General features: G+C 35.8%; 1 protein-coding gene across 5 annotated transcripts in view; it reads right to left on the reverse strand.

The window, feature by feature from the left end:
- CACNA2D3 (calcium voltage-gated channel auxiliary subunit alpha2delta 3) overlaps positions 1-21,861 on the reverse strand; it is a 386,651-nt gene that overhangs the window by 108,909 nt on the left and 255,881 nt on the right. For 4 of the 5 annotated variants that reach the window (XR_005981759.2, XM_002192832.6, XM_072935078.1 and 1 more), the window contains exon 14: positions 5,750-5,767. The exons of the other annotated variant lie outside the window; for it this stretch is intronic. Coding sequence is in view for 3 of the 4 variants with exons in the window: in XM_002192832.6 (XP_002192868.2) it covers positions 5,750-5,767 (18 nt within the window). In the remaining variant the exon portion in view is untranslated. The remainder of the gene's footprint in view (positions 1-5,749; positions 5,768-21,861) is intronic. 5 annotated transcript variants of the gene reach the window in all.

A 21,861-nucleotide genomic window follows, 5' to 3' on the forward strand; every position in this document is an offset into this window, starting at 1 on the left:
AGGGACGATCTTGCTGAGCAATACTGTAGGTGACAGTCATGCCCAATTATGACTGTGACATTCTCCTATCCCTCTTACATCTCTACCATGTTTTCTGCACTCAAGTAGAACTTCTCATCCTTTTCTTTTTGTTTTCATAACATTAGAATTTATTTTTTGCTTTGTTTGTGTTTACAAAGGTTTCCTTATGATGAAGCAGTAGCAATTGGCTCTCCACATTCTCAGAAAACAATTCCTAGGTTATGATAAAGATATACCTTATGCAGCATATTCCACATTAACAAATCAGACAAAAAAAATCTAGAAAATTACTTGTCCTGCATCTCCCAATCTTCTTTAGGGAGATTTTAAGTTTCTTCAACAAGTATATTTCCTGAGGCATGGCACTATCTCATGGTGAGAAGAAATGTTTGCAGACATTAGACAGGAACATAATTGGAGTTTGGAGTCAAGAAGGTTTACATCTGATAAGGAATCACCAGGGATATGAGGTGGAACAAACTTATGATTGTTTTGTTTTGTTTTGTTTTCCTTGCTAGCAAGAAGAGACAATTCTAACCCTAATATAATCCTTGACCTAACAAGGAATAGTAAGTTATTAGACAAACAAGAAAAAAACCCAAAAACTTGTCAAAACTTTGTGGGTTCAAAGGTTGCACTTGAAACTCAAATGCCGCCAAACCAATGTAGGAATTTCCACTCCTTGGCCAGAGTAGTAGAGTCGAACGCACTGACATGATTTGTGGGGAGAGGAGCCCAGGAAGTGGACAAGCATTCTGCTGATTACAAGGTGACATTCTGGAGCATATCAAGATTTTATATGATTGCCCTGGGTAGTTTTCCCTGACATCATGTTTTTTGTCAAAAACATGACAGTATTAATTTACAAGTCTGCTCACTTTCAAGATATTACTAAAAACAATTAAATGGATAGAATAAAGCCAAGGGACTGTCAGCAGCATTTTAGGGTGTTTGAAATTCTTTATATGGAGAAAAAAAACAACCACTGTCTGGTGTTCCTGGGAATTTATGAAAGAACTGCTCATTAACTCTCAAAACTGACTATAGAAACAGGCAAGAGTGATTGCCTTGTAATTTTGTTATCTACAAGTACGAACTAGAGCTTGCTGCTGCAATAATTTCTATAGAATTGCAACTGTATAATCCAGCCTGATTTTTTTTTGTTCGGCTGATGAACAGGTTGTTGACCCCTTCCATAAGCAGAGTCAGCAAATAATTGGATGAGCAGGGACTCGTATTGACAACGTTTTACTGAGTCACTGCTCATCATAATGTAGTTACTATCTAGTCTAAAATGATGAATGTAGGAGACAGCATCAATGATTTGCCCCAGAATGTTCTTCTACTGGAATGACATGGTGCTAACAGTTTTAGGTGGGCAACCCCCCAAAGGCTATGGACACTCAGTTTCATAGAATGCTTAGCAAAAAATAACAAACCTTTGAAAATCTCAAGACTGAGGAAAAATGCATTCCCAAGCTAATTGTCTCTTGGCTGTTTAGAATAAAGAAACAGATCTTGCTCTCTGAAGAAGGTACAGATCTCTAACACCTAGTGATAATAGTTTTATAACTGGAGGAAAAATTCCCTTTAGAAACAGATTTAACTACAACAGTTTTCCCTTTAATTCCTTACTGTACAGAAGTTACCCCCCCTCAGAATGACCCCAGGCAGATCTTCCCAAAAAACAAATAAAAATCATCCTCTTAGAGTTAAGCCACTTAAGAGTTTAGCCTCACACCCAGCACTAGCATCCATCTCTCAGGGCAAGGAACAAGGCAGGCTCCAGAATTAAAGCAGACATACATATACAGGAAAGAATATAAACATTTTCTGAGGTGTTCCCATTACAGAAAGAGGAATTTGAGAAACATCTCTGAAATATCTTCCTTTGGAGTGTATAGGCAACAAGAGTTACAGTGGGCAGTTCAGAATTTTTGACACACCTGCCCAACCCACCCTGCCCTTCTTCCCTTGCCTGCTCAGTATGGATTTGCTTCACAATGTGCTGTCTTTTGTGACCACTGAACTTTAATATGCTGGTCAGAGTCATGAGCCAGGCTGGAAACCTCAGAGAATTGGAATTCGTGTTTTATATGGACTAAAAGAATAAGGAACAGCTATTATTTTGGCATAGACTCAAGTTATGGTCTGGGACAATATAGGAACCTGATTGTCATAGTTAAAGACATGCTTCTGTGTTTGACACACAGAATAAATTAAAAAATACTCCTTTTATTGTAAAATAGTTACTTGGAGTTTGTAAATTGCTGATTCAAAAATGTTCTTAAAAGTAAGTTTGCTTGTTAAGGAATGTGAGAGAGAAATTTGAAAACTAAAGATTGAAATTAACATGTAAGTGAAAATTTTAACGTGGTTTTCTGAATAGAAATCAAGTATACATTACAAAACAAAGACAATAGCATCTCATGAGGAGGAAACATATCCAAAGGAATGCTAAGCCAAACTGTTTACTTTATGATTATTTTTCTACTCCATTAGATTCCACTTAAATGTTATAATTTTCCAAAAGTGCTAAAATCACTAGCCATGCATTTCAATGAAACTACAGCTTTCCAAATTTTCTATTTTCTATTCCCAGTGACAGTTAATTAAACTCTTCAAAGTGTAAGGTAAATGATGGGGATGATAAATGATCCTCCCAGAACGCTGAAAGATGATAGCATCAAGATATGAGGAGGGCACAGCACTACTTAGAGAAGTTAAGGATAACACAGAAAGAGAGAAGAAAGCTGTCAGGAACTTTTGGGCAATAAATATCATTAAAACATTTCTGTATGGAGGAAATGTGGCTCCATTCATGAGAGAATCATTAAAAAAATCTTAAGTGCTCCTAAACACAACTCTCCAATTTGTGTGACTAATTTATTCACTTCTACCTTTTCACTCAAGCTAAGTAGAACAAAACATCACAGCAGGAGTAGGGCAAAAGCTTTTGAATCCTGCTGTTTTGCTCAAGAAAGCAAGTAAAGCTTTCCTACTAGGAAACAAAAGACCTTTTTGAACTATTAAGAAAAAATGGCTTTTGCTCTTCAGTGCATACAAAAAGCTGTTTAACATAACTGTTTAAAGATAAAGGTCATTTTGAAAATCAAAATGAACAAATTTGAAAAGTGGTAAATTTGAGTTATTATTTTGTCTTACTGCTGTTTTCATAGCCCTGTGGGATAGCTACCTAAAAACATGCATAAAAGAAACATAGAGGACAAGTAAAATTCATATGAATTTGTTTCATTTATCTGGTTCAGTTCTTCCTTTTAGATACATTAACTCTTCCTACACATATTTTGTTCTGAAAGTAGCATAACCATGCTAAACCAAGGTTTCTATTGCCTGAAACTCTGGTAAGTTTTTGGTTGGTGTTCTTTTTTGGCTGGTTGGGTGGGTGGTTGGTTTGATTTGGTTTTGTGGTATTTTCTGTTTTAAGTATAGGGTATATCATAAATATTTGTCTTGAAAAGATTAAAGATATTTTCAAGACAAATATCACAGTGCAACAGACATACCCACCTTTAACTCATCATTATTCATTTCACCTGCTCTCCACTTCTGAATTTGCACCAGTTTGACTAAGAGCAGATAGCATAAGAGTAACATGTTTAATTGTTATTTAACTGCTGTAGACAGTTGAAAACCTACAGGTCTTCAAAATCAATACTAATCACCATAGAACACTGACTAAACAAAGAAAAGTCTGAAGCCAAAGTGTCCCACATTTAAGAGAAAACACATTTCATCAAGATGGAGAACTATTTATAATAGATATGAAATAGCAAAGGTAAACTTGAAATGCCACATTTTTCTTTCAGATCACTCAAAGATTAAAGTGAACATGTTTAGAGAGACATGACTGTTTGAAATGTTTATAGAGAAAACATTTGCAGGATGATACATAGATTCCAACAAAAATACAGTACAAGTTCAGACACCATATGGCAAAACAGTGACTAAGTCATTCATAAAGGCATGCACCAGCCCTGTGCTGCTTCCCTTCACCTTGCAGAGAGCAAGAGAGATTCTCTTGGTTTGTTCATAAGCTTCCAGGCCACACTTATTAAAAGGCATATTTCTTGCCTGAAGTTATCAAAAGCCCTGAAGTATTGCACCTTCCCCCCTCCCCATCCCTTCCTTCCACTCCTCTCCTCTTTCTCTGCACAAAATACACAGTCAACTACACTGTATTCAGCTATGAGTGCATTTAAAAATGCAGCTTTAGTTCTGAAATTGTTTGATCTAGGGGTAAAAACATTAAAAATTTGCAATTTTGACAATTTATGAAAATTGTGTTTGCTAACAGCAAGCTTGTGTAATTTGCACCAGAATATTATTTAACAGCTCAGAACTGTGGCCATCAGAACAGGCAATACAGCACCACATGGCACAGCTGACAAACAGCCTGACTGGTTGTACTTTCTGCACCAGCACATCACAGTCTGAGTCTCTCTTCTTTCTGCAAACTGTTGAGAGAAGCATTTGGCACAAATGTTTAGACAAGCAGGTGAAAATGGAAAAGCCAAAGTTAGCTAGTCTAGCTGCTCTTTTGGTCCTTCTACTTTTCCAGAAAGCTGTACACAAAATATTTCTTGAAACCTTTTATTTCAAGAAGAAAAAAACAAAAACATATTTTGGTACCATGTTCTGCAACTATCAGAGGACAAAGAAACTATGGACATAGTGCAGTGTCATAAAACAGCATATTACCTGCAGGTTTGAAATAAAATTTTCTGAGCTCCATGAGCTCAGGAAATTTCAAGTGCATGTGGTATCATAAAAATAAAGCCTCCCATCCTCATATTTCTTGCTTTTTAAACTAAAAGGTGGCTGAGATACATTAGTGAACTTCTAAGTTCTGTGGATGCCCTCACCATTCTTCAAAAGCTATTAAGTGAAAGATTACTTCACTTATAGCTTTCATTAAAAACTGAACTTTTATCCTCATCCATGAATGTTAATAACAGTGATGTCAAACTGACTAATTGCTGTGACATTTCTTATTGAAGGTGCTTTATCAAGAACAATAAGAATGACTTGGACAAGTGAATGTTGAAATTTCCCAGCATATGCTACTCCTTTTTATCATTTTAATACTTTTTACCAAAAACACAAAACATCAGCTAGATTTTCTAGTTTTGGAAGCCTTGATTAAATTTGTGAAATGCATAAGGATGATGCAACAGGCATCAAGGAATTCTTAACTTTGTCACACTGGCTGTGCTGTCCTGCCTCTGGTGACACCATATTGATGCAGAGCAAGAGCACATTGTACGGAAAGTATGCAACCTGTTAGAGGAGTCAAATGCTGAATGTGTTCAGGGGTGTGTTGGTAGATACAGTGGGGAGCAGTGAAAGGGTACCATGGGTTCTGCAGTCTCTACAACAGACCCAGAAATGGTTCACATGGAGTAATGGAGTGGTTTTGTTTTTTTTTTTAATCCCTACTATTATTTCAAATTGTTGATAAAATCGCCTCCCTGTTGTTTGCAAGTTGTACGCTACTGGCATGTTAAATAGCTGATATGTTTGAAGAGCTGCTCTCTGCAGGTACCTCAGCTGGGCTCAAAGCCAGGCTCCCTCCTGGGGCCAGCTCAGAGCCCCGTGACAGTGAAGAGTTTCACTGATCACCACCTGTAACACACCCACACCACCATGGAAACGTGAAGCACTGGTGACTACTTGGAATGACTAGGATTTGATTAAAATATTTTACCTTTTGTGCCTGAGGGAGCTGGAAAACAACAAAACAGAACAAGCAATTATACATTAAATTAATCTGAACAGCCACTTTAGCTGCTGTATGAATAAGAGCATAAGCATAATAGAAAACAAAGTCTAAAGGAAAGAAACTAGAGGAACTAGGTTTACATTGCCAATTGACTCAACTTATAGAGGGCTTATTAACTGACTATGATTTGGCAGCTTCTCTACAAGGTATCACAAAAGCACCATGACATTTGTTATATACTACCACACCAAGAAAGGGATTGTTTTCTCATCAGGTATGGTATCACATGTAAACTGTGAAGTAGTTCCATCTTCCTGTACACAAATATAATTCAACATAAAGACAGTTTTAGTTTTAAACGAAACTGATATTAAGAGGAGATTATCATATTAAAGTAGAAGGTTGTATCCTCCATGACAGAGGAAAGAAAAACAAAATGAGAATAGAAAGTTAGTAACTGCTTATGCAAACAGATTACAATACATGCATAATATACAATAATATATGCATAGAACAATACATTTCGGTGCTGTAAACACAAGTATGATTATATGTGCATATATGCAAGTCAAATGCAAGTGTTTATGCATATATGCATATTTGTACCACACAGATGTTATCAGACAAGAGTAGCCATACCTGGTTGTGTGCACAGTATTTACTGTAAGCAACAACTCATGTATAAAGGCACTGAGAGCAGGCAGCAGACTCCATCACGTATAAAAGACCTTATTTATCAAGAGTTGAAAGATGGGTTCTGTTTTCACTTCAGAAAAAAGAAAACCCATTGTAGCAGAGGAAGTCAGAAAACCAAGCTGTTATAAGCACAATACAGTTTTCCCTTCTCCTGAATTCTCCTCTTGTGGAGAAATTCACTCACGTAGCACTTTAGCCTTTTGCTAAGTCCACCTCTTCAGAAAATTTGTTTGTCCAACTCAAATTTTGTCTTTAAAGGCATTATCTGAGCACGGAAACACGCAGGATGCTAAATGCAAAAAGACCCTCAAGATCTCTAGTGAGCTTCTGACTGACCTTTTGCTCTTCTGAATGAAAACATAGAGAAAAAAGAAACAAAAAAACCAAACTTGAACACAGTTAAAAGCTAATATCCACATGGTATATGTCCTGAAAGAGAACTGTCACATGATGTCTAATTCACGAATATTGGAGCAAGCAGCTACAATTTCTCCATTTTCACAACATAAAATGTAACAAAATTCATGTCAGGAAGAACTGCTACAAGTAAAATTCTTTCATCCTAAAACTGCAGTGATCCAATATCAAAACACAAACCGTGATCACATTAAAGTATGACCTGTATGTGTTTCAAAAAAAGCCTTTTTAAAAATAAATTACTGTATTGAACATGATAAAAGGGTTGCTGCAGAAATTGCAGATATCTGTAAATTGTAAATACATGACCTAAATTCTGCATAACAGGTTAGAGCAGTTTAAAGCCTTTCTGAAAGTTTAACTACTTGTTAGTCTTTGACTTGGTTAATTACTTTGACAACTGGAAACTTTTTTTTTTTTTTACATTCCAATAAGAGGGGAAATTTACAATATGATATTCTTTTAATTTGCCAAATACAGTCAGGCACATGTAGTTTGGTCAAGTTTTGCCAAGTGAGGGAGATGGATTGAAGTGAGGATTTCCTGTTAAGAACTACCACACAAACTACATGCTTCACTCTTTTGAATACAAAATTAGCCCTATTGCTTTTACTTGGATTATTTTCATGAGCACATCAATAAGTACTTACAAACTAGAGTTCTTTATTATCTGCTGCTGAATTCAGTTAGTCAGTCCATTTATAAGCTTTTATAAATTCAAGTGCATTTCCATTCTCTGAAATATGAGTAGTCACAACACTGATTTAGAATAATAAAGTCAGCAGAAAAGAGCATCATGCTTTTTCCAGGTCTGGAATTCTTGACACATTTCACCTATGCTTAAAAATCCAGGTTCAAGGTCTTTCCTCAATAAAAAACCAAACAACAATAAAAAAGTCTTTGCTCCCATCAGATAAATATTCATCCTATTGCTGATTTGAGCATTGGTTAGAAGGTCGTATATGTCAGAATTCAGTTTCATATTTGCTACAAATTATTTTGAAATAAACTGTGGAGTTTTGTCTGACATTACCCTTCTGGGAGGACATAGGAAACAAATAATTTTCCTAACAATAATAGTAATAGTCCTCTGGTCTGACCCTTTATTGCACAGTGTAAGAGCTGCCCATCTGTGTGTAAAAGCCAGCAGGTGCCTCTGATCGTGCCTCCCTGCCAAGAGGCAGCTTTGCAGCAAACTGTGTGATCTTTCCCTGGCCCTCCAGCACTGCAGGTATTTCTATTCTACCTGCACCCCTGTTAAACTCTGCCCTTCTGATGGTTTTGTTCAGCTCCAGCCACACCAAAATACCTCCTCTTCCTTTTTCTTTTCCACTAGTGTCTCTCCCTATCTCAGGTGCTTGTCCCTAAACAACACACATTAACTACATCTGTTTTACTTGCTCCTAGTTTGCTATCTGGGTAAAGAAGGTTTTGCTAAAATTATTGTGGCTGGAGAGCAGGGAACCATTTGCTGGCTCCTGGTTCATCCAGCTGTGGGGCAGGAGGAGCTGGCTGAAGGAACTTGGACCTTGCCCCACAGAGCTGCTTAGGAAGAGACCTTTGCTGTACTGCCAGGTTCAGCAGAGACAGGAGCCTGCAAACCTGTAAGCTCCAGGGGAAACCTAAGAGAATTTTCTGATTTAAAAAAGCAGACTGAAGGATCTTGATGGAACTATGCAGATTTTGCTGCAACCTAAAAATATTCTTAAAGAACAAGACTAAAGCATGGAGCATTGCAAGAACACAGGTAAAAAACAGTGGGATTTGTTTTCAAACTCCTTTTAACCAGAAAAAAAGCATTCTTTACTAAATACATTTTCTTATTCTAGTTTGTATTGTAAAAAAATTACTCTCAGAAACTGGAGGCCCCCTGAGGTTCACAATTTGCTTTATGCCAGTAAGACATGTTGAGAATTCCATGTCTAAATTCAGGTCAACCTGGGGTCCCGTCACACAATGTAGAACAGAATAAATAACTGCAGGAGGTTTTTCAATACTCCTGTTCCACATACTGTCATGCTTTCCACATTTGCAAATAATCTAGTATTGTTTGGAGCCCTTCATGGAAATGTGTTTGGTATTACCAGAAAAAGAAAAATTAGACACTAATAATGTGGTAAAAAAATCCAAGACAGGCAAAAGGATCCACCATCACAGACTTTGCACTATTTTTTGGATCAGATACTTGTGAGACCAATATGATTGAACCAAACAAAACCCCAGAGATCTGCCTTTAGAGCAGGAGGAGTAAGTTATAGGACAGTAGTTCGCATAAGTATCTCATAAAAGGGTATGTCTTTTCACCCTTATCAAAAGAAGTTCATAGAGATTGATTTTGTAAATGATTTAATGATAATCAAAAATAAAAAGGTTAAAATATTTTAGATCTGTTTCAACAATTTATTCAAAATATTAAGTAGCTGCATGTCCTAGATTTCCAAGAAACTAAGTCTCAAAATTTTAAAGGAAAGCACAGTAGAATTATAGACTTATTGTTCTTATTGTTGGATCAGAATTCAACCTTATGTTTGTTAGAAGAATAGCAGAAAAAATCTTCTGCAAGAGTAAATTATACTTGGTAGTTTCTTACTATATCAAAACCCACAGCTTCGATTACTAATGAAACAAAATAACATATATTATTATTAATGTTCCATTTCCATTTTTCTAATGGTTACATGGAGTTACTGTTTTAAAAAGTATACTATTGCAATTTACTTATGGTGAAACTTTGAAAAATAAATAAAAACTCTTATTTTACATTCACTGACCTTATTTCCACAGTCATCCTGCCAAGTTTTTAAAAGTCACCAGTCACAGAAAAACAGCCCCACTGAGCTAATTGCTCCAAAATCAGATGCAATACAAATCAATAGAAAGTAACTGCAAACATGTCAGTAAATAATCAGCATGTCTGGATGTGGTTTTGATAATACAGACACTTCTATAAATACCTTCTGAGCTGCACTAAATTTAACCTTAATGCACTGTTAAATGTATGGTGTTTCTAATGTTTAGGTTCATCCCATCCATGTCACATACTGACTCTATTTGACGTGGGATGTATGGCTTAGAACTTTGACTCTTCAAAAATACATTTTCAGGAAAGACATAAACTGCTGTGGCAGACATGGAGAAAATGCAAAGCATTTCATACGTTGCTAGCAGGTTTCCTCAGTTTTCCCATAAATAGCAAAAACTTGGGAAAGAAGAGAAAGAATATTCCAATTCTCAGTTTTGTGCAGAAAATATAAACCTTCTGCTTTAAAATTTACTTTTTCAGTTGCTATTAGATACAGCATTTAAATATTATGATTTTGAAAATTTTTCTTTTGCAATCTATGGACTTATACCCTCCTTCTAAGTACTACAGGCATCACACAAAATGATATGCACACATGGAGGAAGAAATAAAATTCAGCTTCCTACTGGGATACTCCAGACATTAAGATTTCTGTATAAATATTAGAAGAGTTACATTAACCTGCAGCTTACTAGGCCAACATCTTTAAGGAAATGTACTTGATTTTTCAAGGGATTTAACACCAAATCCTTCATCGTTCACATAATTGTTTCACTGTGCTACCACATATTTTTCAGTAAATACAGCATTTTAGTCAAGGCTAGATTGTGCTCTGCATGCAAAGTACACTCATCAGAGGAAATTTAGATGTTGCTATGGAGAAAAGAGTCATAAAACAAAGATAAAACCTACAATTCTAGTTCTCTCTTTAAAAAGAATTCCTATAGATGACAGAAAGGAAAGAATTTAGCTTCTGTGAAATATGAAAAAGAGAACACACAGGAGCTGTAAAGGCACTGGCATTAAGAAATAGCAAAATAAAAATTACATAGACTTAAGAACTTTGTTATAAAATGACTTCACTCTTTGAAGATTTGATACCTTTTCTAAAATACATTAACTCTGTATTAATGCACATGGCTGAAGAATTCCTACAGCAGTCTAGGAATCTTGACTTTAAAATGAGAATCAACACAAAAAGGATCTAAATATTCTCAACTTTTAAAGCAGTTAATAAATTATATCTGTCTGCATCTGCTCTCTAAACTTCATGTGGAAATTAACAGAAAAAAATCCATACTCATATATTCTGTGAGTCTGTGCCTGTGATTATTTTACTTGTATAAACTAAATGTTCTCTTTTTAGTGAATGCAAAATATTTATAGGAAAGATTATACTTACACTAACCCAATTGATTACTTTAAGTACAAAGTTTGGTTAAAACTTTATTAATAAATATTTTTAAAGAATTATACTAATTGTACAGATAAGTCACATGACACAAATCAAAGCAGCAGAAACAATTAATGAATTAAACACTTCTCAAGCCTTCCACACACCATGGTAAAAATTTTGGCCTCATGTTTGTGTATAAAGGGAGTGAGTCCAATTTTCATTTTTACACCAATAACTAAATACTCCTAAGCATGAAACATTTGTCTATAATTCATTCTGCTTATATGTGCAAGCATATATTCTGTATAAACATTACTAGATTTATAATTCCCCATAGAAATTACTGATGCAACTATTCTCTTGTCTACTATGTAGAAGATATATCTTTCCTAATTAAAAACTGTACAAACATTAATGCATGGAATTGGAATAATTTTTTAAATATAAAACTAGTGGTAGTAAGATACATGTCACTGATATTAAGTGATACAATTTACATTAAAATTTGTATATCTATTGTATAGTCTTTTTATCTTTTACAAAAAAAAAAAAGGGAGGAAGAGAAAGAAGGAAAAAGGAATCAGTCTCAGAAAATATGTGCAAATACACACACATTCATCTCATATAAAGGCCCTTCCACATTTGGAAAAAGGGCAGGTTCTTTGACAGTCCTCCCAGAAACAAAAAAAAATCCAATCCTTGATCATAAATCCTCTTAGGAGCCAGTCACACATTCTCTTTCTCTCACAGTAAATCAAAGGCAACCCAAGCAAGAGTCTCACACAATAACTATTAGAGTCAGTGAGGATCCTGCAATGAGTTTAGTGGGGTTTGATCTTGCACTATATTAATTCTCACTTGCTCTACATATCAATGTAAGACCAACATCTAAAGATGAAAGAAAGTCATCTTTCTGAAGATAGATGAAAGTGTGCTGATCTAATGACTGTGTAAAGCAAGCCAGAATGTCTTCTAAAAAAATCAGGTTTACTAATTGTGTTTGTGATTTTTAGCATGTTACTCTGATTGTACTAAATGGGACTGTACTTCTAGAAGAGATGTGTAGCTCTGTAGTCTGTTTTGCAATCATCCAACACAGCCTAGGAAGGGAATGGCTATAAGAACATTCATAGTAGAATTATGCCAAACCATTGGTTTTTCTCCATCTTTTTTTCATAAAGTAATGCCATTTCTTGGTGTCCAGAGCACTGCTGAGCCAGAAGCAGTGGAAGGAGTATCCAGGCTTATTTTCAATTCCACTGCTCTGTCCCTCTCCCCTTCTGTCACAAACAATCTGGGCCTTTCAGGGCCCTTAGAAACCCAAGGTAATTTCTCCTTTGCTGTATGAAGTGAAGATTTTTTTCCCGTAACAAAAGGTTTTTGTAACTTAGCTTTGAAAGTTGGAATTAAGCACAATTCATACCAGACAGCTTTACCTTGTGGATCTTGCATTTAATAAAGAAGAATCTTTTGCTGACATTTACATGCAAATGAAATAATTTCAAGTTCCTGGGATTTTGGACTATGATCACAAAATGTGCAATGAAGAAACAGACAGGAAGTTACTTATGTCAAGCAGTTCCCTGTAGAAGCAAATATTATTTGCAGGATACACTATTTATAGGTATGAAGACAAAAGTGACCCTTTATAAAGTTCACACATAAGTCAGGGTTAAGAATAAAAAAAATGCATTCTGTAAAAAAACTGCCCTGATATCAGAGGACTGACAGGACTTTACAATATTTAATTCAAGATTATTTGCTTTCCTTTATCTTCATTTAAGCTTCTTATTGTGGCAGTTGTTGATTTTTTTTTTTTTTTTTTTTTACTTTATGATGAAATCAATAAACTTGTAAATGAAAAAAACAAGTAGCTTTAGCTGATACCAGGGCAAAACAAGGCTCCTGCAAAACTACTGTGAAATGTTTAGCACGCAACACATGGGGAAAAGTAGAAAAGTAACTGCTTGATTTCAAATGTCTGAAATCCAGCATACATGACCAGAAAAATCAGGCATAGGGAAAAAAAACATCATCAATAAGGAGGATCTCAATAAGACTGTGTATATAATTAATCTATCTGCTTTTCCTCACTACTAAATTGATCTTGTAGGAAACGAACCTGTGCTGCAAAAGGTTCTAGAAATACCAAAGGAAAATAGAGCTGTGTTTGGAGGAGGGGAGGTTGTAATTATTGGAATTTACTCTTTCTCTTACTTGCTTCAAGACAAATCCTTCCAAAAATGTTTTGAAATTAACTTCTTGATTCTAGAACTTTGATGCAAAGACTGAAACCAGTACAAGGCTCTAAGTGCTGGAACCAATTATCTTTTAGAATTAAAATATTGGACATTTTCAGAGGGAACAATCTGCCTAGCTGCCTAACAAATACAGTCAGAATAATTATTGTATTTTATTGGGTATTTTTTCTCCCCCATTAATCGCTTCTGAATGAGCAGAAATTTTGTACAGATTATGTATTTAGCTGGCACAAAACACCTTGAAGGCAATGTCAGTAAGCAATGGCCCAGAACTGCTCTGTATGAAGCAGGAGGCTGGAGGGCAGGACAAGATGGAGCCATACACTCATGAGATCATTTCAGCTGATAAACAACAGGAGACGATTTCAAAGTGCTGCACAAAACTATTCAGATCATTTCATTTGCTGAGAAGAAATCCACAGATATTATAGTAGTTCAAGGGCACCGGACACCAGCAGGAAATGCAGCTTATGCACAACAATTAAATGAGAAGTTTCAAACTTTCAAAAAGCTTCATTCCCTTTCAAATCATCTTTTCTCTCATTTATCAATTTGCCTCTGAAAGGGCAAAATACTGATGAGTCTATCTGAAGTCACATCTGAAGAAGTTTATACTAAGTGTAAAGAAACAGAAGGAAAAAAAATAATGTTCATGAAACAGTGCATAAAAATACTACATAAAGCCCAGGCAATGAGCTCAGGTAGATGTTGAAAAGTGCTGTTCTGCTTTGTCAGGGAAGAGGAATACTCTCAGAAACCAGGAACAGAACTCCATAAAAATTTTGTCCAGATTTTGTATAAAAATTTGAGAATCAAATGCCCAATATGTATTTTGAAAATAAATTAACATTATGCTAAAATACTATGCTCTAATAGCAAGGTGACCACCATGTGGTTTCCAAATTAGGAACATGTGGTTTCAGGTTCACATGCCTAAGCAAAACAACTGATTTTATTAGCTAACAGAGATGTACAAGATCAGAAGGCAGGTTTAAGTCTCTAACTGTTGAAAGCATTATTTTTAAACTATATGATAAAAAAAAAACCTTAAAAAAATCTTAGAAAACACTCCATCATTTAATGTTGTGAAATTCTTACTTGAATAAGCTTCTAATCTATAAATAGATTATTTTTTCTATAAATTTTTTCTCTAAATTTTTTCTATCAAATTTCTATCAATTTTTCTACCAAACACTTTAAATTAAGACTTTTTTTTTTCATTTTTAAACTGACACAATGAATATGTGTTCTGGTTTACATCAGTGTAACTCCAGGTATATAAGAGAGATACTACTGATTTACTAGAGAGTAAAATAAAAAGGAATAATCAACAATAAATGTAACCCATATGGAATACAAGCATATAGCTGACTTAAGTAGCTTTCTTTCACTTTTTTGGACAGTTTTATGGGATAAACCTGTCAACACAGAAATCTGAGGCCTTTATTATTACTCAGAGTTCATTGGCTGCAACAGAACAAAACAACATGAGAAATCTCTGTAATTTATGCTGTTTTTTCATATTAGCATACACTTTCTAATGTGTATGCTGCTGTAGTATTTATGTGCCATTAAATAAAAGGTAGTGTAAAAAAAAAAGAAAAATCCAGTTCTGTAATAAGTACTTAAATGCAATGGCTCTGTAGAGTCCCTGTGCTAGTTCTTACTGGAGAGCCCGTGCACATTTTAATGATTTTCCTAGAAGTAGCAAATTTAAACTAATATTTAGTGTAAATCCATTTTTCTACCCCCAAAAACTGACATCAGGGCAGGTGAAATGACTATTATAAATTCCAGAGAAAATACTTCTGAGTTCTAAACTTTCTCCTGATGGCACTGATGTTGCTGAAGATCATTTACCAACTGGATAAATCATCTTTAAACTAGTATTTCATGGAAATTTCTGCTTGAAAAGATCTGATCTGACAAAATGTAGTGCTGTGGACCAAGGCCAAACACCTTGTTGTCGAGGAGCAAGAGCATCAGTAAGAAACATCCTGTTATTCCTTGTAGAAGTGAGTATATTTCTGAATAATTTCACTGCAAATTACCATCTTCTAAGAAGGTCATAATCACACAATGATTGTGATAAACACGAACTTCAACATTGCTTATTATGCATATGACTGAGTTGTATGTGAAAACTCCTGAAAAAAAAAGAACTATAAATAACTAAAGACTTCCATATCTGCAGAACAATAAACAAAAGTGAAGATTATTTCCTTTTATTCTCTGTTCTCCTTTCTTGCACTGAATTCTGCCACTGCAGCAAAGCTCACATACTACCAATAATGTAATAAGCCTTTCTTATTATCGCAGGTTTTTACTCCAGCAGTGCAGATAAATTACATTTCATCTTCACTGCCCCCCTTCCTTTCAGAAAGTCAAGGAATGATAAATATGAGATCAAAGGATGGGATTTAGTACATTATATAAATTCATTGCTTTCCTACATTATCATTTACCCTAAAATATCTGTTGTGTGAAAACTAAAGACAAAAACACACCAGTAAAAAGGTAATATATCTGACAAAATACCTACAGTTTCCTTATAATTAACTCAGTTTCACTCAGAGTAAAGCAGTAAAATAAAAGATGGGCAGTTTGCAGTTGTGAATGTCTTTAAGTAATTTCCACTCAGGATAGACCCGTTCTAAATGTTGGAATCACCATAGCACGTAGGGATGTAGGAAAAAATTCTTTCTCTAGTTAGTGCCTTGTCACCTTTTGATCTTATTTCTGTGTCACAACAAAACTAGAAAATTCCCAGAGAAATAAGGTGGAAATGCAAAGCATGCTTTAAGTCAAAGGCACTGTAAGTCATTGGCAGATCCCAGCTGGAAATGGTGCCAGGCTGCTCTATCTCTGGTGTGCAGGTGTCTGCACATGGGACCAATACCCTTCTGGCAGGAATACACCTGCTAATCAAATTCATCAGCAGAGCAATTCTTTATCATTTGTACACAGTAACTGGTGAGAGAACATCCAGCAGGTGAAACATACTGACATTTGTAATTCTGTGGTTTCTTACTCAAATACATCCAACCTGTTTTCATCTCAGAAGCCAGTTGCAATTATTTACCAGCAGTTCTGGCTAAGCAGGGAGGACTCAGCTGACTGCAACTTAAAAACATTACACCTCTCTAGAACAAGGGCCAGTGGCATCCTGGCTGTGCCAGCAATAGTGTGGCCAGCAGGACCAGGGCAGTGATTGTCCCCCTGCACTGGGCACTGTTGAGGCCACAGCTCAAATCCTGGGTCAGTTTTGGGCTCCTCACTACACAAAGACATTGAGGTGCTGGAGTGTGTCCAGAGGAGGGCAGGGGAGCTGGGGAAGGGGCTGGAGCACAAGTCTGCTTGGGACTAGCTGGGGGTGTTTAGTCTGGAGAAAAGGAGGCTCGGGGGAACCTCATGGATCTACACCACCTGAAAGGAGATTGTAGCCAGATTGGGGTGGGGTGGGGTCAGTCTCTTCTCCCAGGTGTAACAAGTGACAGGACAAGAGGAAGCAGCCCCAGGTTTCACCTGGAGAGGTTTACATCAGATATTAGGAAAAATTTCTTCCTAATAGAATTCCATTAAATCAAGTTTAACCAAACACAAGCAAGAACTCCATGATTGTTGAGACCTAGAGACTTTTGTGGGAAATCTGTAGAAGTGGACAATACCATTTGAAAGACCAGTAATCAATTTTTGCATTGACCTAACCTGTCTTACTATGTCCTTTCATTCTCTGCCCTTTCTAAGCAACAGGTCATTCTTACCTATTACTTTAAATATAAATTATATGAGGAAGGAATCAGTATTTAATTCTGTAATCATCCATCATCTACTCTGCCAGGACTTTGTTGATTTATTAAAATTGGCAGGTCATGATAATAATATCAGCAGTGGTCAGTGGCAAAATTGGAGTCAAAGTCAGTAATATGAAGAAGGAGAAAATCCACATTAAAATGATCAGTACAACCTATAACCAAGAGTGACCTTAGAAAAACAGTAAAAGACAGAGTGGATAGTCAGAGGATTCAGCAGGAAAGGAAGTGGAAAGAGAAGATAATTACATTTTACAAGAACAAGCTGATATGGGTATTGGGAAACAGTTATTTTTTTGAAAAAAATTGTGATCAAGGAGACAATTTCTTCAACTGTAATTTAGTTTAAATATCAGAACATGTAGTAAATGCAGATGTGGAAGAAGGTTAGACAGGTTAGACAGCATTTAAACATGGTAAAACTTAGATGTTTTCATTGGAAATATTATTTAAAATAAAAAACTTAGTAACAAACAATTCTTTATCAAATACTGAGAATATTTCAAAAAAGAGATGAGACTTTACTTTGTTTAAAGCAATATTTCTCTAGGAACTAATCTGATTCAAAATTAGATATTTACTCTTTCATCCAGCGATAAAAGATGAACAGAGACTAAGGTCAAACTGAAGTTACTCCGTCATATAAATAATAAAATATTAAAAAATAGAATCTTTTGGCAACATATAGCTAAAAGCCAAGATGTAACACTCCTGTAATTTCCCTTCAATGGTTTAACCTAATGCTTGTCTTATTTGCACCACACTGGGAGCAGAGCTGCTTAAGACCCAGCTTTGCTATGGCATTACAGCTGCTTCCTGATGTCACAGGAAGATAAAAATAAATTCTATATAAAAGCTTCCAAGTGCAAAGAACTGTAAAATGCATTTAAAGACATCAACTGCAAATCTCAAAGTTTGAAGAGAACAAATTGCATTCTGAATTTCTCATGTAAATGTACCGTATGAAAAATAATTATAATAGTAATCCGATTCAATGGAAATAAAGTAGTGCAATATTTATAGTCTGTGCCAGAGTTATAATGACTGTGGGGCGAGAAGTGAAGTGTCTCAGCATGTTCCACATGTTTTTAACACTGTTTCTAAAGGCTCTGGAGGCTATTAAATTTAATGAACCCATCTGCTATGAAATAGAGGTCCAAACATAATCAGTTTTCTCAGTGCCATGTAATACAGATGGCATTCCATGTTCTACGTCCCCAGCAGGAAATTTTATGTTCCTCTTTAAGTGCAGGACTTTTGGTTTTGATGTTTTAAACATCTTTTTGATGTATCACTTATAGCATTTTACAGTGTAAATACCATGTAGAGTAATAGCCATGAAGAGTGTTAATTCATTAAAGTAAGTATTGCTATTTCCTTACAACAGTTTTTCTGTGACTTTGACAACTAGCAATTAGCTCTCTGTAGCAATATTCTTTACTTAGTGCAATCATTGGAAATTGCCCTAATACTGTAAGTTCCAGCATTAACAGTGGAGAAAACAAACATATAATTTATCAAAAGAAGGAGTTTCCTTCAAACAGCTGAAAGATACACATTCTTGTGTACATAATGTGTGCATAGGTGCTCCCTGTGATGAAGCATGTGCTCTGTTTCCATGAAATAATCATTCTTATTTTAAGTGTCCATATCCCCACTAGGTCCTTATGGGCTTTATTTTCCTGTGCATGCCCCAGTTTTGACTTTAGGGGTCTCGGTTTGTGTGTTTTATTGGGACACACTACACCTAAACTTTGTACTGGTGTGTGAATGTGGGAATCTAAATGGCAGGAAACATTCCCTGCACTGATGAGCACCCTGCTGCTGAGCAGGAGTAAATCAGATGTTCATTTTCTAACATAAAAAAACAACATCCATTGTTGTTTTGAGCTGCATCTGAAAGACAATTGGAGTGCATAAATTCTATTCAGTTTAGAGGTTCATTCATTGACTATCTCCAGAACTCATTATGTTTTTTGACAGTTGACACAGATCTTACTGAATTTGAAACAGTTCATGTATTTCATGATAATTCATTTATTCTAGATCCAGCAGTAAAACAAACAGATTAGAACTGTTTGGGAGAAAATGAGAGTACTTAATTATAGCAACTGAAAATTTTGGGCCATGGAACTCATAAAAGCTTTGGCTCAAATGCTTCCTTTTTTATGAGATTGCCAATGAAGATTTCCACAGCCAGTGCACCAATCACCAGCAAAAAGGGATATTGCACCTCCCTATAAATGTGTGCACAACCTATTCCTACAGGTTTTTAAGTGTATGCACAGGTAGCTGCATGGATCAGCGCTGCCAATGGCTCCAGCACTGTCCCAGATCTACCAGGTGCCAGTGCTGACACATCAGAGCGTCACTGCTGCAGCTCTGAACTGCAGATGTGTTCCCATGGGAGCCTCAAGGTGAAATGGTCAGAACTGTTGTACTTTTCCAGGAAAATTAATCCAAACTGAAGCGCTGAATCAAAGGCATTTCCTGGACTACTTTCTGCTTTTCTGCTATATCAGAACCTTCAAAAGACCAGTGAGATCTGATCAAAAGATCACTGAGCTCCACTGAGATCTGGAGGAGACAAGGCAGAGTCTGAAGAACTCAATTTTATGACCAATCCTACCTGGTGGAAGGCCTGATATCCATTCATGGGATTTTTCTTCCCTAAACCAATTCACTCAAATGTCAAAGCGAGAAAAGGGAATTCCCAGGGGAACCTCAGAAGCACTTGGAGGTGATGATGTTCTCTGATAAAGACTTGTAAATTCTTAGAGATTAAGAGATGCTGGCCACAAAGGGAAGGAAGGTTAGAACATGTAACCAAATCCAAAGTGGGACTGGAAAAAAAGCAACACAGATTTCTAGTTCTTAATATATATTTTAAAAAAAGAGAAAAATTCCTGTGTGCAAATTTTCTTATCTCAGCTGCTGAATAATAACATTTGCTGACATTCAGTTCTGCAGTGATTAGCAATATTTACTTACTTTAGATGTGCCTGAACATTCTGAACACCCTGATGCATTTTAATGCCTACCAGTACTGCAATCTGGAAGTTACTTTTTTGAAATTGAGGCCTGGGGAACCTTTACTGTTATAGACATGCTAAATATACCCACTTACTATAATAGCACAATTAACTTGTGCCACCAAAAGAATTTGAAGATATCTCTGGGAATAGAAGCTAATGGAAATGGGGTACTATTTTATTTTTGTTACTTCATAAAAGTTCTTCTGTGCATTGAACACAAAACTGTGTGAATGGAAGAAGCACTAAACAGCATGTAAACACCAGAAAGTCCTGGATAAAAAGGATAGAAAAGTATGCCTAGAGTAACAGGCATACACACACATGTGTGTGTGTATAGACAGAGTTATAAGAGAAGGTCCTGCAGATTGAAGCCTGTTACTCTAGGCATATTATATATATATATATATATATAGACAGAGCTATTGCCTCCGCTCTGGAACTGTTTCATAATTCTCCTCTGTCAGAAGAACTGTATCCTAGAATTTAAATTTTCATGCACAAAACATCTGGATTCTGATGTGACAGTTGAGAGGCATGAGCTTCCTGTAATTGCTGCTGCATTTCTGCAAAGAACTTAGATCAGAGTAAAAAGTATGCCTACATAGTACTTGATTTTTTTAAGGATGAAGACAAATAAATTTAATTTTTTTATTATATACATAATAATGTAATTATAATACCCATCATAAGCATTTTAGAAATGGCTATTAAAGGCTTTTCTTCAGTGGAGCTATCTCAATTTATTGCCCCATAAGGAGAAATAAGGTTCTTGGTTGCCTTCCTAGGACAGCATCAGTCTCTTGATCAGGAAATACTTTCAAATATTACCTCCAAAAAAAGAAAGAAATTAGGAAAATATATTTATATTTACAAATACACATATATGCAACAGCAACTGTAGAACTGAACTAGAATTGAACTAAAAGCCATAATATAATGTTTGTGATAATTTGGGGATAATGCAAATGAAGAATCAACACATGGTACTCTGACACAGAAGGAAATTACAAAGAGCAAAAGCACTCACCATTTATATTATGACGAACCTTGATCTGCAATGACTCGGAACATTGCTGCTTTAAATGAACTATTAAATTCTGCAGCATCAGCAACATCAGACAGTCACCTCAAAATATTCAGTGAAACTCTAATTTGCTCTTTTTAAGCAAAGAACTCCTCTGATTGGAAGCTGAACAGAGACAATGTGGGAACGGTTTGCCTGAATCTGCTCCCAGCTGGAGACCAACAGCCTGAAGATGAACTCAAAGGTACATTAAATCCAGAGGCTATATTCAGGTACACTTATGAGGAACAAATTCCAGCAGGAAGAGTTAACAAAGGTCCAAGTAGGTCCTTTGTTGATGACCTCTATGTATTTATTGCTGCACTTAAATATTTTGATGCCCAGCCCATATTCCTTTTCCTTTCAAAATATTCACTTTTATGGACTCGCTTTAGACATATGCTTAAAAGTCATTGACTACTTTAAAACTGTTGCCTCCCTGAAATACTGTGATAGTTTTAGAATTCCTTTCTGCTTACATTTGAAAGCTATCACTTAGAAATCTTCTTTTTTTAAAGCATTTATTAGGTTATTTTGTTTTCTGAACCATGACATGCTTGTGGGCCTTAGCAATGTTCTGTCAGAGTGATGTCCAGATCTCACTGTCTAGGTCC

Source organism: Taeniopygia guttata, chromosome 12, assembly GCF_048771995.1.
Source record: "Taeniopygia guttata chromosome 12, bTaeGut7.mat, whole genome shotgun sequence".
Taxonomy (NCBI): domain Eukaryota; kingdom Metazoa; phylum Chordata; class Aves; order Passeriformes; family Estrildidae; genus Taeniopygia; species Taeniopygia guttata.